Here is a 16586-nt window from a genome sequence, read left to right on the forward strand (position 1 = left end):
ATTTTAAAGCAATATAATTAATTATACAGATACATATTTATGTACATTTTATAGGTACATATGTATGTAATATCTGCAGGTATGTATAAAATTTATTTTGTATCATTTTAATATGGCGCACGTGCATTATTGTTTCTGCTGTCATGATGATTATTTACAATGATGACAGAAATAGAATATTTTATATGGGGAAAGCACATTGTATGAAATTGCATTGCATTGCCTTGCATTTCATTTAATTTCATTAAATAAAGTGCAAAGAACAAATAATAAACATATTGTATGCAGTTGTAAAAGAAATAATAATGAAATTAATACTAGAAGATTACAAAAGCAAATGTACCTGGTGATGATTTATATTGTGCCTGCAGAACATAACGGGGACGCTCTTCGCCAGCTATGATTTCCTTCTGTGTCATACGACGTTCTGGTGAACTGGTGTGTATGGGCAATAGAGCAACAGCTGGCACACTCAAAGGTGCGGTCAGTTCCTCTTGACATTGGGGAGAATTGCATTCTGAAATGAGTGTTAAACATATTAGGTTAGAGTGAAACAATTTTTATAAAAAATCTGAGACCAAAAAAAAGAGAAAATTTTTTATAGCTTTCTCAGTACCTTAATTTGAAACATTTTAATATTTTGTTAAACAATTAAAGAAATTCTCTTTGTGATTTTATTACAGACATATCGTTAACTTAGTGATAAAATATGATAAGTCCACTTTGTAATAAGTTAGCTTAACAATTTTTACAATTATTTCATTTGTAACATATCGAAATATTGAATTTCATGTCAAGTGAACCAACTTTTGAATAAAACGAATAATCCGAATAAGAGATTTTAACTTGTTCGAATAATTCGATCACACGTTTAAAATTAATCGAATTATTCGAATAATTTAATTTTTTTAAAAAAAGTAAAGTATGAAGTTTTGATGTAGGTTTTTTAATATTTTATTGTTAAAGAAAAACAAAAAATAACGTTAAAGTTAACAATTCAAGTATTGATAATGTTAAAAAACATTCGATAACAAAATCTATCATTAAATTTTCATCAGAAATATTCTGATCAGATTCCCTACCGAACCATCTACATAACAATTGACTAGCATTTGGAGCTATTCTTAAACAAATTTGAGCTAGTTGGACATCATCTTGAATTTAAGTACAATATAAACGTATTGTTACGAAATTGTATTTGAATTCAAATATAGCGATTTTAAGGGCTGATTTAAAAGTAGCATAATGCTTTCAAATAACAGTGCTGTTGCTATTACATGTCTGTGGGCATTATTAAATAAAAGCTTTCAGTTGACCATTGATCGTAAGTTGGCAACGCTGTTTGAATTCGAATATTCAGTTAAATAACATTGTAGAAAGTACACCACAGATGGCGTATGTATTAGTAAGATCTAGAATATTCGAACTTTGACAGTTAAAGAGCAATCTAGAGTGCAGATGGCAGTGTTATAAATAGTGGCAGAGATTGCAGTCGTTAGTCAGTTTATCAGAGACGCTATTAAAATAAACATCAACTGAGTGCCTTAAAGTGTGCTGTGTTTTTCAATTGAATTCGTGTACAATATAAAGTGTGTCTTTATTTCTGCGAATTTATAAACGCGTATAAAAACCACTGAGTGACTATTTAATGCTGTTGTTGTACATTTTAAATAAATAAAGAGTTGTTACTTGCAATCAAAAGTATCCGGTTTATTTAAAGTACATAAACCAAACGTTTTGAAAAGGTTAAAACGTAACATAGATAATTTTCGTAATTTTGTTATTTTTTGTGTTTCAATTACGAAAATTATCTATTCAATAATTTTTGTATTGGAAATTCAACCAATAACGAAAATTGTATATTCAATTGTCAAAATTATCAAATTCAAAACTCAAAATTCAATAGAAAATATCAGAAAATTTAGCTTTTGAGCAAATGAATACTTGATTTAATTATGAAATAATTGAAACCAGTTCAATATGTGACAAATATTTGAATTGAAACGGTTTAGGAAATAGTTTTTTCTGTGTAAGTTAATATTTTGATTATTAATTGCGATTCTGCTAATATTTCGCCAGCATATGACATCATCTTGAATTCAAGTACAATATAAACGTATTAAGAACATTTTTATGTCGTTAATTAATTCGGGTTTTAAAATGAGTAACTAATTCTTTAGGAAGTTAATTATTCACTTTTTCTAAATTTTGTATAACAAATTGTATTATACCTCAAGCTCTATCATTTTGCAACACTTACATATGCGGTTAATAACATCACTTGTATATATTTTAAGATCATGGCCTTCGTTTATTTCAACGTAATCATTGTAAAAGCCATTCTCAATATCACTTTCGAAGACCGTTTCAAAATCACATTTGCCATCACTTTCAACACCACTTTAATTAATCTAAGATAATATTTTGATTATTAATTGCGATTCTGCTAATACTTCGCCAGCATATGTTCATTAGTGTCCCTTAGAATTAAAATTTTTTAAATGTTGAAACGGTATCCCCTGAAAACTTTCGTAATGTCCTATAATATCACCAAAAAAATGTTTAGCTTGTTCTAAGAAGGGCAACCCGTGCCGACTTTCGATTTAGTTTTGAGGTGCATTTACAAGGGGAAAATATGAATTTTTTTAAAAATGTTTGCCATTAAATAATAACTTTTGCAGTTTAATTTAAAAGAATCGAAATGTGTACGTAATTGTAGTTCTAATAAGATATAAAGATAAAAATTTGTTAAAAAATGTTAAAGTTATTAAAAAATCGATAGGCGATTAACGTGTCTCAGGCCACTAGAACAAGAAATGTAGGAACAAAATTAACATATTATGAGAAATATTAAAACAAAAGTTTATTCTTACTTAAAATATATCAATATTTCAATATTTGGAATTTCTAATGGAAAGATAGCGAAATCTATATATATATAAGAGTAACGTTACTGACTGACTGAATGACTGACTGATTCATCATCCCACAGCCCAAACGACTGAAGCTAGAATCATGAAATTTTAACTGTCGGTTCCTCCCTCCCCAAAACGATCCACTAAGAAGGGATTTTTGGAAATTCGAACGTTTAGGGGGTAAAAACGGGTAAATTCGGTACAAAAAAACTTAAAATGGCATGTTACTCCATGTTACTCCATTTAAAAAATAAGCTGACAGGTGTTTCGTACTTTTTCGAAATTCAAACCTTTTAAGGGACAAAACGGGTAAAAACTGTATTTTGGTACTTTTTTGGCACCCTATGTATCTTTTAAACCAATAAACATAGAAACAAATTTTAAATCGTATTCTTTACTCATCAAAAAATAAAAAATATAAGTTTGGTACTTTTTGGAAATTCGAACCCTTAAAGGATAAAAATTGAGTTTATTTTTGGTACTTTTTCATAAAATATGTTTTTCTATAATTTGACTAGAAATACGAATATTTTATTATGAGCTCCCACAACGACACAGAAATTTATTTGAATAAAATTTTACCACCGCAATGGGGATGAAAAAGGTACCAAAAAGGAGATAACATCGGGAAAATACATTTTATTTGAAATTATTAAGCCAATTTTGATAATTTTTTTTTAACATTGGTTCCTGGATTCATACATAAATTAACTAACAGGGTGTTATTAGGAACTCGAGTGCCAAGGATATTGGGCCAAATCCGGGTAAACAGTTTGGTACATTTTTTAAAACATATTTTTCTTGGGTACATTAACACAGATTTTATTCTTTTGAGACATGCCTGTAGCATAAACAATTTAGGCAAAATGGTTTATATTTAAATTTCAAACTTGAGAGGTGTTCAAGGAGGAAAAGGAAAATTGGTACTTTTCTCCTAATGGTACTTTTTTAATATTTTAAATTATTTCACTTATCGTCATTAAAGTTAGCTGATATGTATCTGAGTGAAGTTAGTATTAAAAATAGGGGATAATATTTAGGTACCAAAATCTGAAAACTGAACTATAGGTACTTTTTTATTCTTCTAATGGTACTTTTTTAATTTTCTATAACAAACATGAAATTAAGCATATATGGTCCTAAGTGAGTGAGAATTCTAGGGGGAGACTTTTTCTTTATTCGAATGGTACTTTTTCTAAATTCTAATGGTACTTTTTGAATTTTCTGTATTATTGGACCTAGAGATATGAAAGTGAGTGAAAATTCAAGCGGATACTTCATGGTACTTTTTCTTTATTATAATGGTACTTTTTTTAATTTTCTGTAACAATGGACTTAGAATCATGAAATTAAGCGTATATGTTCCTAAGTGAGTGAGAATTCTAGGAGGAGACTTTTTGGTACTTTTTCTTTATTCGAATGGTATTTTTTGTAATTTCTTCACCAATGAAGGCATGAAATTAAGCTTATATGGACCCGAGTGAGTGGGAAACCATAATTGGGGGCTTTTTGGTACTTTTTATATATTCTAATAGTAGTTTTTGAATTTTCTGTAATAATGGACATAGAAATATGAAATGGTCCTAAGTGAGTGAAAATTAAATTTTCTATAATAATGGACCTAGAGTTTCCAAAAAACCGAAGAATTTCAAAACCGCGGTTTCGGTTTTAAAAGATTGAAAACCGATCGGTTTCGGTTTTGTGATAATTTATTAAACATTAAGTGTTTTAGAAACAGAATTAGTTAATAATATAGAAAATGCTATACAAATTTAAAATTCAAACTTGGTTATGGTTTAGTGAATACGAATTCAAAAGTGATACTATTTCTTTATTGCAATTTTACTTTTTGAATATTTTATAATAATAAACGTAAAAATTTAAAATTAAGCACACATGATTCTGAATGGTAACTTTCTTTAGCATTTTCTATAATATTGGACCCAGAAATATGAAATTAGACATTTAAATTTAGATTCACAAAGGGAGACTTAATAGTACTATTTCCTTCTTCTAATTGGGGTGGCGAAGCGCACCGGGTCAGCTAGTGTTATATATTTTTGGGCCGATTTTGATGAAACTTAAGAAAAATATAAATCGAAGTCTAGTATTTACAATAACAGCACAAAAATGGAAATTAACCCTTGGAAAAAAAATGTGAAAATTTTTTTAATTTTTTTTTTCGAAAAATTGAAGAAATATCCTTCTAAACTATTTGGGACACATTTTGCTAAGAACAATAGGTAACAAGTTAAAGGGATGAGAAAAAACACCTGCTTGGCCAAAATGTCAAATTTTGACCCCCTCTAACTCAGACAGTTCTACACCGATCTTGTTGAAAAATTGAACAAACCTTTGTGCAAACTTCATTCCGATCGGAAGACATCGATTTCAAATGTTGGTTCACTTGACATGAAATCATCCATACGCTGGTAGCTTATAACATTCTAAAGGTACGGTCACACATGGCAAATATTTACTCAAAAAAGCGTAACCACTTTTTTAGCACAATTGTGTTTGACGTGTTTACTCTTGCAAGTGTTTTTTTTTAAGATCAAACAGCATCAAATAAAATAAAACTTAATATTTGTTTTGAATTGTCTTAAGTAAATGGAGTTTTTGACAATAAATAAAAGAATTCAAATGTATTTTATTTAGTGGTTACGTCTTTTTCGTCAAATATTTGTCATGTGTGATCCTACCTTAAGACGATTAATCCATGTACGTCCATCTGTCTGTCTGTTGAAGGTACGATATGGTCTCGAGGGAAGGACGTAGGAGGATGAATTTTAGCCTAAATATTCTTTGTCGAGCAAAATCAGATGTATGGACCAAAATGTGAGACAACCTCCAATGAATATGATATTTTTCAATAATTTTTTGCTGTTTTCTTTAAATATATTATAGATAATACCATGTAATCTAGCATGGTATCGTTATCTACTTTTCAGACTTAGTACATATAACATGTAGAATGGAGGTTATAATAAATGTAGGTATGTATTTAAATGTATTTATTATTCTATGTACTAGGATGAATACTCTTATTCACAAATACAAACTCATTTCCTCAAAAAATTCATCTTAAATGTCAAAACAAAATTTAGTTTATAGACTTGTTGAATGTATTTTATATTAGTCCACTCAACTCTGCTGTTTTTTGTACGGAATTATGGTTGAAGGATTTCAAACTATTTTTCAATAGCACAACACACAACTATAACACCAAAATTTATAACAAAAATTATTTTGTTAAATTTGTATTTTTGTTTTTTCTAACTGACAACCGTTGAATTCGTTCTTTTGATACCAACTCACAAATGTTGCATGCTATTTGCTGCTTCACAAGGGGTGGAATTAATTATCAATTAAATCAGTCAGTCAGTCAGTCAGTAAGTCTGTCAATCAGTCATTGTATAATTTTAAAATTTATTATTTAAAGGGATTGGTCGGACGCACAACAATAAATGTAAAGGTAATCAGAAGTTCATAAGAGCATTTGTGAGTGTAATAGCATTATTATGACTTTGTTTTTTTAATATGTTTAATAAATGTTACGGTTCGTTGATATTGGCAACAAACTTTTATTATTGACGTCATTCTACACAAATCGGGAATGTTAAACGATTGTTATTAAAACAAAGAACAAGAGAAAGAAAAATTAAATGAAATGAACAAGAAAACCATGAAAATTATTTTTGATTAAAACTCAGCTATTCTCAATCATTGATATGAAGAAATTTTCAAATGAAAATTGCTAAATAAAAAGCACACAATTGTTACAACGACTGTATTTCTTTAAATACAAAGATCGTTTATCATAGCTTCCTTATGTGCTGTTTTTCTAATCCAAACGAGTACTTTGAGTGGAGATTTAACATGTGTTTTGTTATTGTAACAAAAGCAAAATATATGTAAAATTTCCACTCAAAACCTTCGTTTGCTATAGAAAAACAGCACATTAATCTCAGTTTCTCAGGAGTAGGTATTCTGAAAACAGGCCTTTAGTCTATTAAACCTTCGGTATATTATACCTTTGGAGTCCATAGCGTTCGGAAATACTTATGGCTTTTCGAGATAACTTCATTTAATATTTTTATACGCTACACTACCATACTGATTTTAAAAGAAAAATTTGTTTGCTCATTTACTTAGTGCAGAGTATTAAATGGTTGTTACGTTAAAGTTTAAATAACGCCCTTTTTTTACAAGTAAATTAAAATCAGTTAAAAAAATAATGAGTTTTGCTAATTTTTGTGATATCATGTGTCTCGACTTTTTCGATTTTTTTCATACAAATGTTTTGTATGTTTTGCAAAAAAAAAACATAGCCGACAGTATTTACCTTAAATTAAATTACCGTAACTTAGCCATTTTCCAACCGATTTTTACAAATATTTCCTTGAGTTAAATTACAGAAACTCAGCCATTTTCCAATCGATTTTTAAAAATATTTTTCTGCTTAAAAAGTAAAACTCATATCTGTCAATCAAAATAAATAGTTGTTAAATTAGTTTATAAAGACAATATTTATGATGTTTTGAAGTTGTATACAGTCATTTCACTAATAGGCAATGATCGAAAAAACCGTACTCTATGGTTGAATAATTGAGAAACTCTGATATAACCTATAATATTTTATTGAACAAAAGAACATTTACACGTAAATGAGCAAACGAACCTACCTACGTATGCATCTTAAAGATAATATTATTTTATGGACAATTATGTAAATGAACACACACACAGCACAACAAAAACTCCAAAAAAGTAATATTTTATACAAACAGAATAAATTCAAGAAATGTTTAATCAATTGTAAAGTTATTTCGAGGGTTAACACAATTTTCGTCGGTACACATCATTGAAATTAATTTCCTATTTCGGAGTTAATCGTCCCTGGTCTATAAATCGAATAGGTTTTAAAAATTAGTGGTTTTCAATAATATAAATGACAGGAGGTTCGATTACAACGAAAATACGGTTTGCAACATACAAGTTTTTGTTTTCCATAATTGAGTTTTTTTTTTAAATTAAATTTTCAGAAGTAAAAATTATGTATATGTAAATCGCACGATGTTGAACATTGATATTAGTTTGTTTACTCGAACGCAAAAGCATTTTGAATCGATTTATTTATTTTATTAATATTTTAGTTCAGATCGAAATTAATTATGTTATCATTCAAAGACCGTTAGCGAAATAGTCTAAATGTAAGGCAATTTAGCATTTTTAGAGATGTAATTTACCCAATGTATATACCAAGTAAATACCCTTTTTGGGTATTTATAAAAAGCATTTGAAATTCGATTGTCTAATTGCGATGGGTACCAATTTAAATATAAATATAATGGCGGACCTAGCAAACTATAAAGCTAGAGAGATTTGTGGGCTAAAAATTTTGTGTGGATCTGCATAGTGAAAAAGTATTTGCGCGTCCACAGAATTAAGCAGAAAAGCGGTTCGTATATTGACTGCTCCATGCACTTCAGCTGCCACTGCACTCAGCACTCAACGTTTAATGCACTCAAAAGAACGAAACAGATTAACTTTAGATAATGCTGGAAAAGTATGTTTTATAGCACATAATTGGAATCTCGTCAAAAAGGATCACTCGGCGACCGTGATTAACACAGCTTAATGTAATGTTGCAAAAAAAATATGTATATAATAAAGTTATTATCTTAAATTGATATCTTTTCAGTGCTCTATAAACATTTCAATTTCTATTTATTATAAAATTAAATTTTGCTGCACAACGTGTTTGTTCACCAAATTTTCTACAACAAAGTTTATACCCGGTGTTGTTAGTTCTACAACTTTCTCCAAAAAAATGCTCTTATTAAGAAAAATGAAAAGTGAAAAGGGGTCAGAAAAATTCAGTTCCTTGAGATTTCCAAAAATTTTCTCATACTTAAATTTTAATTTTTAATATATTACCTCCTTTTCACTTCTCATTTTTGAACTAACTTGAAGAACTAACATTAGTAAATAGCTACCAGCTAGTTTTAAATAATTATAAATACAGAATTATCAACGCATTATTAAAAGTGACAAACTAACTCACAATTTAATGTGTTAGGGTTACCTTTTAACCATTTCGAATCGGTGGACAAACATGGTATTTTCCATTAATTTGTGAAGGGAATTTAAACGGTATATGCAGTTATTTCGGTGTAGGTTTAGTATAGGTAACGGTAGTCTAGCTGGTAGCAAACCACTCAGTTACATGCAGTTGTGCATCATATCCCATCTCTGGTTTGGAATAAACGTAGACACAATGACAAAAACCTTCAAAAAGGACCTTTCTGTCCTTTGATCCTTTAATAGCATTCATATTAGTTGGGAACAATTTCGAATTTTGCACATACTAAATTTACACATTCATACATCTTTCCCACCCACATAGTATGAGAACGTGGTCTGTGCATTTATTACGCAATTTACAAATGCAGTCGTATGTAAATTAGTTCAAAATAAGCCACAACACAACTCTTAAAGTTGTCTTGACTAAATTTTTTTTAGGTGGTTTTGAGATGAATCACAACGTTTTATATGCAAAGTTGAGCATAATGAATTCAAACTACGTAGAAAAGATTTAAGTGGCATTTTGTATTCAGGCGTCTAACTGTGGATAGCATACACGCATATTTCAAAAATATACTACATGCTACATACATATGTAACATTAGAACTGCCCTTAAAAAAATAGATTTGATTTTGATGGGTTTTATTATTTGTTTCATTATTAGCTAAAACTAAAAGTACGTTCGCAATGACAATTTAATATTTGACATAAAAACGTAACCACTATTTTTAACAAATGTTTGTTTGATTTCAGATGACTTTATAAGAACAACGTCCAACAATATTGTTACAAAATTGCATTTATCAATTTGAACTTAGCGGTTTAAATGTCTGGTTTCAAAATTGTTTGTTCATAACTTATTGCAGAATATAACAGAACATTCAATGCATAACAATTAAAAAATATTGATACTTATTTCCGAAGTAGAACTCTCTCGAGGGCTTTCACTAGATAATGCTGGAAATTACTAGAATATGCCGCTGGTATATAAATAATAAACAGCGATGAATCGTGATTCAGTCAACATCAAACGTGTAAATAATTCAAGAACTTTCTAAAACCGTAATTTAATAAAAACTCAGAGTAGTGACTAGTTAAAGTTTAAACTGTTGTTGTGTGATTTGAATAAAGAGTAAAGGTTGACTGGCGATTCAAAATGGTAAAAAGGTAACGTTAATGATAATCGATAGCTTAGCGGTAAGGACAACAAACCTTGATAAAGAATTATTGTAATTACTAAGCCACTTGGTGCTGTCATATTTTTAAAATTTAAAACATGGTCTGCTAAAATAAAGGTGTGTTGGTTTAAGCCCGATAGAACTGTAAAAATGATATTGTAAAAAATACCACAAAATAAGTTAATATTAATTTTAAATTTAATCAATACATGGCATTAACATTTGAAAATAATTTCGAACATATGACCGCGTCTGTTTGTATTGGAATCTGTAGGGTCTGTTGTGCATTGGTCTCACCCGTTAAGACAAAAATGAGCATCATCGTTGAACACAATTTTGCGATAAAACATCGGGTCAGGTTCCAACTGTTCTAGAGTCCAAACGACGAAAGAACAACGCATACGATGGTATCGTGGCTTTAATTCCAGAACCATCTGGATCTTATCTTATACGGTTTTAGGTCAAGATCTACGTACTGGACGGACAAATCGATAAATTTGGATCTTGCATTATTTAGAGAGTATGCGATATGAATTTTATAGACTTCGACGGATGGCTTGCTTAAAATCACGAAGTTTCGCGAATCGTTGATAGTTTTTCAACATAAATTTGGATAATTCGGTAGCATTGTTCAATCGTCAATCTATTCATGCTGATTTACCAGGGTATATTGATCATAAATGTGAAAAAGTGAGCGCAGTATGACAGTTCGTTTGACAGTTAACTCTTTCGTAAGTTCACCTTAAATAGCAAAATCGTTTACGCAATTTCACAACTTTCAATAGATTTCCGGCGCGGGTTTTAGTTATCCTATTGTTTTCAAGTTTTGCAGCAGCTAGTTTTAACTACTAATGCACAAAATCAGAGCCATCGTGCAAATCTATGTATTTTTAAGGGCAGGTCTAATGAATATATAAAGGTGGTGTGTTTGTGTGTGTATGGTAAAATTCACACATAGAAACCAATTGTGTAAAATATGTTGTCAAAAGCCATTAGAGTCACCCCAGACTAATTGCATCATTGCCAGTCAGTATACAGTATAATTGAGAAAATGAATGGTTTTAAGGAATGGGATGGGAAGAGAAGTTTGGTTGCATGAATGAAAAGTTTTACACATTAAACAGACATCAAATGAGTGCAAGTGGACTATAAATATGGGTAAATGGGTGGCACAGTGATGACATGTTTGCCTTGTCACACATTTGTCGGATTGTTTTTTTTTTTATTTTTAATGTCCTGACAACACTCTACTTAAAACAACCACACAAGTTAATTCTCATCAAAATGCTTCCCTCTAGTTAATACGAGTATTTAACATTCACATACTGAAATATTTTGTATTTCTTTTTTTAAGGAAATTATTGTTTATGAAGGAAACTGCCTGTTGTACATTAGAGTGCTAAATAAAACCGATTTTTTTTATCCGAAATTAAAAATATTGTGCTCTTTGAATTAATCGCCCATGTAGTATTACATACAAATTTTTTGTGCCTATATAGCCGGAATTCATATTGGGAAATTTGTAGTGTTCATGATGCTGTGGCAACTGTAAGAAATATTTTACAATATTTTTCTTGGGATTCAGCAAGGAGGTCCAGTTCAATGAAATGAGCTATTGTACCACTATGAGCCAACAAATCCACTGGACGTAGTAAACTAGTGTTTGCTGGTCAGTTATGAGGTGTGTGTCTAGGGGACCCTGATCTCATGATGGGGGTTATATGGAAACGACATGGCATATGCGATACCAGAAGTAATTAAGCCTATTGCTCCAACATAACCCTGGTTATGCCAGCACTGCTCTTATTTTATGCATCTTCTTGGAATCTGCTATCTTACGGTATCATGCGATTCATGTGCTCAAGTATTCATGTGCTCAAAAACAAAATTTTCTGATATTTTCTATTGAGTTTTGAATTTGATAATTTTGACAATTGAATACACAATTTTCGTTATTGGTTGAACTTTAAATACAAAAATTATTGAATAGATAATTTTCGTAATTGAAAACACAAAAAATAACAAATGTGTTTTCAATCACGAAAATTATCTATTCAATAATTTTTGTATTTAAAGTTCAACCAATAACGAAAATTGTGTATTCAATTGTCAAAATTATCAAACTCAAAATTCAATAGAAAATATCAGAAAATTTTGTTTTTGAGCACATGAATACTTGATTCAATTATAAAATAATTGAAACCAGTTCAATATGTGATATATATTTAAATTGAAAAGGTTTAAGAAATAGTTTTTTCTGTGAAACATATTGTGCTTAAATTTACGCATATTGTGTAAATTTACATGAAAACTTACTTACTTTAGTAGATTTCCATGCATTTTTAAGAGTGTAGGCCTCCCACAGTTTTCTTATCTACTTACATGCATTCCATACATTGATGGACAAATGTATTAATAATATCACATACAAATTAAGCGAAATGATGTCATTATTTATTATACCCTTCACCTTCGTGAGAAGGGTATATGTATATAAGTTTGTCATTGCGTTTGTACTTTCCACAATATAATTTTCCGACCCTATAAAGTATATATATTCTGGATCCTTATAGATAGCGGAGTCGATTACGCCATGTCCGTCTGTCTGTTTAAATTAATTTGGATCTTCGGGATCCAAATCCGGGATCCGAATTTTTTTTTCACAAAAATTTTTTTTTTAAATTTCAAAATTAAATAAAAAAAAATTTTAATATCAACTCGAAAAAAATTTTTTTCCAAAAAATTTAAAAAGCAACTATGAAAAAAAAATAAATTTTGTTTACCTTTAAAATATTTTAAAGTATAATTTGGTGAAGGGTATATAAGATTCGGCACAGCCGAATATAGCTCTCTTACTTGTTTTATCTATCAAATAATATTTATGGATTTGACCAATAAGATATTCAAACCCATATATGTTTTATAAAACAATACCATTGTAATAAATTATTCTTATAGTTAGATAAATGTAATAACAACGAACGTGAAACATGTCAAAAACAAGTCAGATGTGTTTGTTGAATTGGAATAATCAAAGAGTTTAAACTAATTTCAGACAAAAATTGCATAGTGAACCCATTTAATAGAAATTAACCCGATTAATCGCACCCATTATTACTTTAACTGCATCACTTAATAATATGTTTGTGTAGAAAAATATGTACATATTAACCGAAATGGTTAACATAAAAAATGTTGCAATGAAAATGTAATTTACCTGTATCCTGCTGTAATTGTTTGGCCGCACACTCTGCACATTCGGCACACTCAGTACACACTCCCTGATTATCGTCATCTGGCGAATGCTGTTGTTGTATTGCAGCAGTTTGGTTCATATTACTGTTGCTGGCAACTGTTGTTGCAACGACTGCAGCTGTGGATGATGGTGTTGATGATGATGACGACGATGTCAGTGGTGAGGATGTGGAGGATGTTGATGATGCCGTTGATGATTGTTGATTTACAGATGCAGCTGATGATGCTGTGGTAGCAGTAGCTGGTGGTGGTGGAGGCGGGATTTGTGAATTATTACGAGCTGCCAGCATGGCTGCACGTTGCTGTTGCAAACGTTGTATAACTTGCAATTGCTGTAGGTGTTGAGCACCAAAGATGTGTCCGCTCAAAGCACCACCAAGTGTATTTTTCAAGCCATTATCTTTATAGCCGTCGGGAGGACTTAGAGCAGCCTCGTCAACAAACTCAATGGGTGGTGCATATTTAGGACTCTGTAATGAAACAAAAAAAATATTTTAATTATTTCTTCAGTTTTATGTTGCAGGTGTATGCTGTTTGTGCATGTTTGTCATAATTTACAATACAATTCATTTTCACTATTCGTCCTACTGACGCCACTAGACTTTTCAAGCTTAAAGGATAAAACCAATTTAAATAATGTTCAAAATTAAGTTCTTTTTATTTGCTTGTGTGCAAATGATTAAATGAATGAATGAATGAATGAACGAATGTTAATATTCGAAAAGTAAGTCAGCAATTTCAATTGAAATAATATAATCAAAGCTATTTACTCTTTAGCCTACGCTTAATACATACTAGGGTATCCTTTCAAATAATCGAACAATTTTTTACGAATAATTATTCGAATAATTTAAAAATTACGATTTTCATTTTATGTAGAATAATCGAATAAAAATAATTGTTTTAATGTATATATTTTTTCAAAATTTTACACTGTTTATTTTTAAATTACAAAGATCTAAAAATACCTAACAATTTCTAGAAAAGTTACAATATGAATGAAAGATTGTATTGTTTCTGATATCCGATGAATAACAAATTAAAGTAAAAAAAGGTCTTTCAATCACTATTACTTATTAAAAAATACTGACAGATTTTGATTTTCAATTGATTTTGAAAGAGATGACATTGAAAATTGTAAGTAAGTAATGCTGTTAAAGGTGGCTTTAGAAGATACGAATTTACGTGCAAGTTAATGAAGAGAAAAACTGAATTTCTTACTTTATAAAACAAAATCAATAATTCGAATACATAATTCGATTAATTTTAAATCGTAAAGAATGGTGTTCCTAGAAAAATTTCTTATTAATGCAGTTATCAGCTCAATGTCCTGAGTTCAATCCTATTGAGAATTTTTAGTGAATCGTGAATTGGCGGTTGAAACAATACCGATTAACTCCTACCAATTTGTACGAGCTTTAACAGCGGATTGAGCACGAGAGAGAGAGTATTCCAAAAAAAGGCAATGAAAAATTTATAGAAAATATGCCAATGCGCGTAAAATTTTATTTACGTAATAAAGGATTTTGAAATTTTTTTTAAAAAAATGCAATTCTTCCCTAAAGTTATTGTGGGGTGCAAAATTGAGTACATGCGAGTTATTTTAGTTTTGTCTGTTTTTTTATTTCGAACTGGATGTTTTTTGTTTTAAATTGTAATTCATTTTGTTACATATTAGACATAAAATAAATGACAGACAAATTTTTTGGATTTGCTTTATTAGTTTTTTTTTATTCCATAAGAAGTGCACAAAATAGAAACATGTACTCATTTGAGCTCCCCACTGTACGTACAATTATAATTACAGTTAATACTAAACGTTTAAAGACCCTTCAATATAATGAAACCGGTGAAATGAAACAAAAATTGAAGCTTGTCGTTAGCTTAACGTACAAATGTATTAAGTCTATTTTAATAAATATGACAGTATAGTAACAAATATTATTATCTCCTAAACTGCTCGTCCGATTGCAACAAGAATTTATACAAGTGTTGTAGAGAAAAAGCCAAGCTTTCATGGAAATTTAATTAGTAACTATGATGTTGGAATACACATGATAAACTGCAAGGTATCAAAGTTGACCACCTCCGGTATGAAAATATTACTGGAAATGTGGATCGATTTCGATTTAAGTTCTTTAAAAATACTCCCCGAAATTCGATTAGAATATTCCAAGATTCGGAATTAGTGAATAAACCTTGAAAAAAGTGAATTTCGTGTACTCATTAATCATTATTTTATGCGGAAAAAAATTATCACTCAAATAAGGGCTAAGCCTGATAAATACTATGGAAACTCTGTACCATAATTTTCAATTGTAAAAAGGTGGTTAACTGAATTTCGTTGTGGCCAAACACGGAAGATTCCGAAAGTTCTAGATACCCAGTTGAGGTTTACACCAGAGACAATTGATATTGTGTTGGCCGATCGGAGATTTAAATTACGAGAGATTGTGAGAGCCATAGATATCTCACGTGGCTCATTGATTTCAATTTTGAATGATCACTTGGGTATGAGAAAGCATTCCGATAGATGGCTGCCGCTTTTGCTCACAAATGATTGCGTTTGTGCAATCGTGTGACAACTCCTTTCAAATATTTCTATTCATTTCCCATAAATTTGTGTAGCCCTATGAGCTAATGAATATTCTGAAATTTATGACAATATCTAAATATTTTTAATATCAATTACCATACAAAAGTTATAACATTTATAGTTTTGTTATTATTTTTTGAAAGTCATAAAGTACAGAATATTTGGATTCACCAAATTCTATGACGATCAGTCCATAATTAGTCATAGCTCCAATATAAGAACCACTTCCGGAAATCACATTAACATGAACATATGTTGTCAAGTATTAATTAACTAAAGCTAAAAACTAGTAACAAAAATGTAGTAAAAACATTTATTTATAGTTAAAGGCAAAAAAAATATCAAAAACATTTGAAATTGTAAAACGTATCAAAAAAGGCATATATTTGTCTTTTCTTTTTATCATAGTAAATTTAACATCTAACCTAAATATTTGGAGGATTTGCCAATTTGGCGTAGTTTCAAGAATTGTCAAAGAAAGTCAATGTAAAGTTGTGTAAATTGGAACAAACAAATCAGAGACATAAACGTTATCATACGATTACATACATCAT

At 29.9% G+C, this 16586-nt stretch overlaps 1 protein-coding gene across 1 annotated transcript in view; it reads right to left on the reverse strand.

Annotated features, from left to right (window-relative positions):
* Positions 1 to 16586, reverse strand: part of LOC135958533 (uncharacterized) — a 67671-nt gene that overhangs the window by 24480 nt on the left and 26605 nt on the right. Inside the window, exons 3-4 of the mRNA XM_065509434.1 lie at positions 13399 to 13906; positions 344 to 517 (exon numbers count right to left, since the gene is read on the reverse strand). Of these exons, the coding sequence (XP_065365506.1) occupies positions 344 to 517; positions 13399 to 13906 (682 nt within the window). The remainder of the gene's footprint in view (positions 1 to 343; positions 518 to 13398; positions 13907 to 16586) is intronic.

The sequence above is a fragment of the Calliphora vicina genome, chromosome 4, assembly GCF_958450345.1.
Source record: "Calliphora vicina chromosome 4, idCalVici1.1, whole genome shotgun sequence".
NCBI classification, from domain to species: Eukaryota; Metazoa; Arthropoda; class Insecta; order Diptera; family Calliphoridae; genus Calliphora; species Calliphora vicina.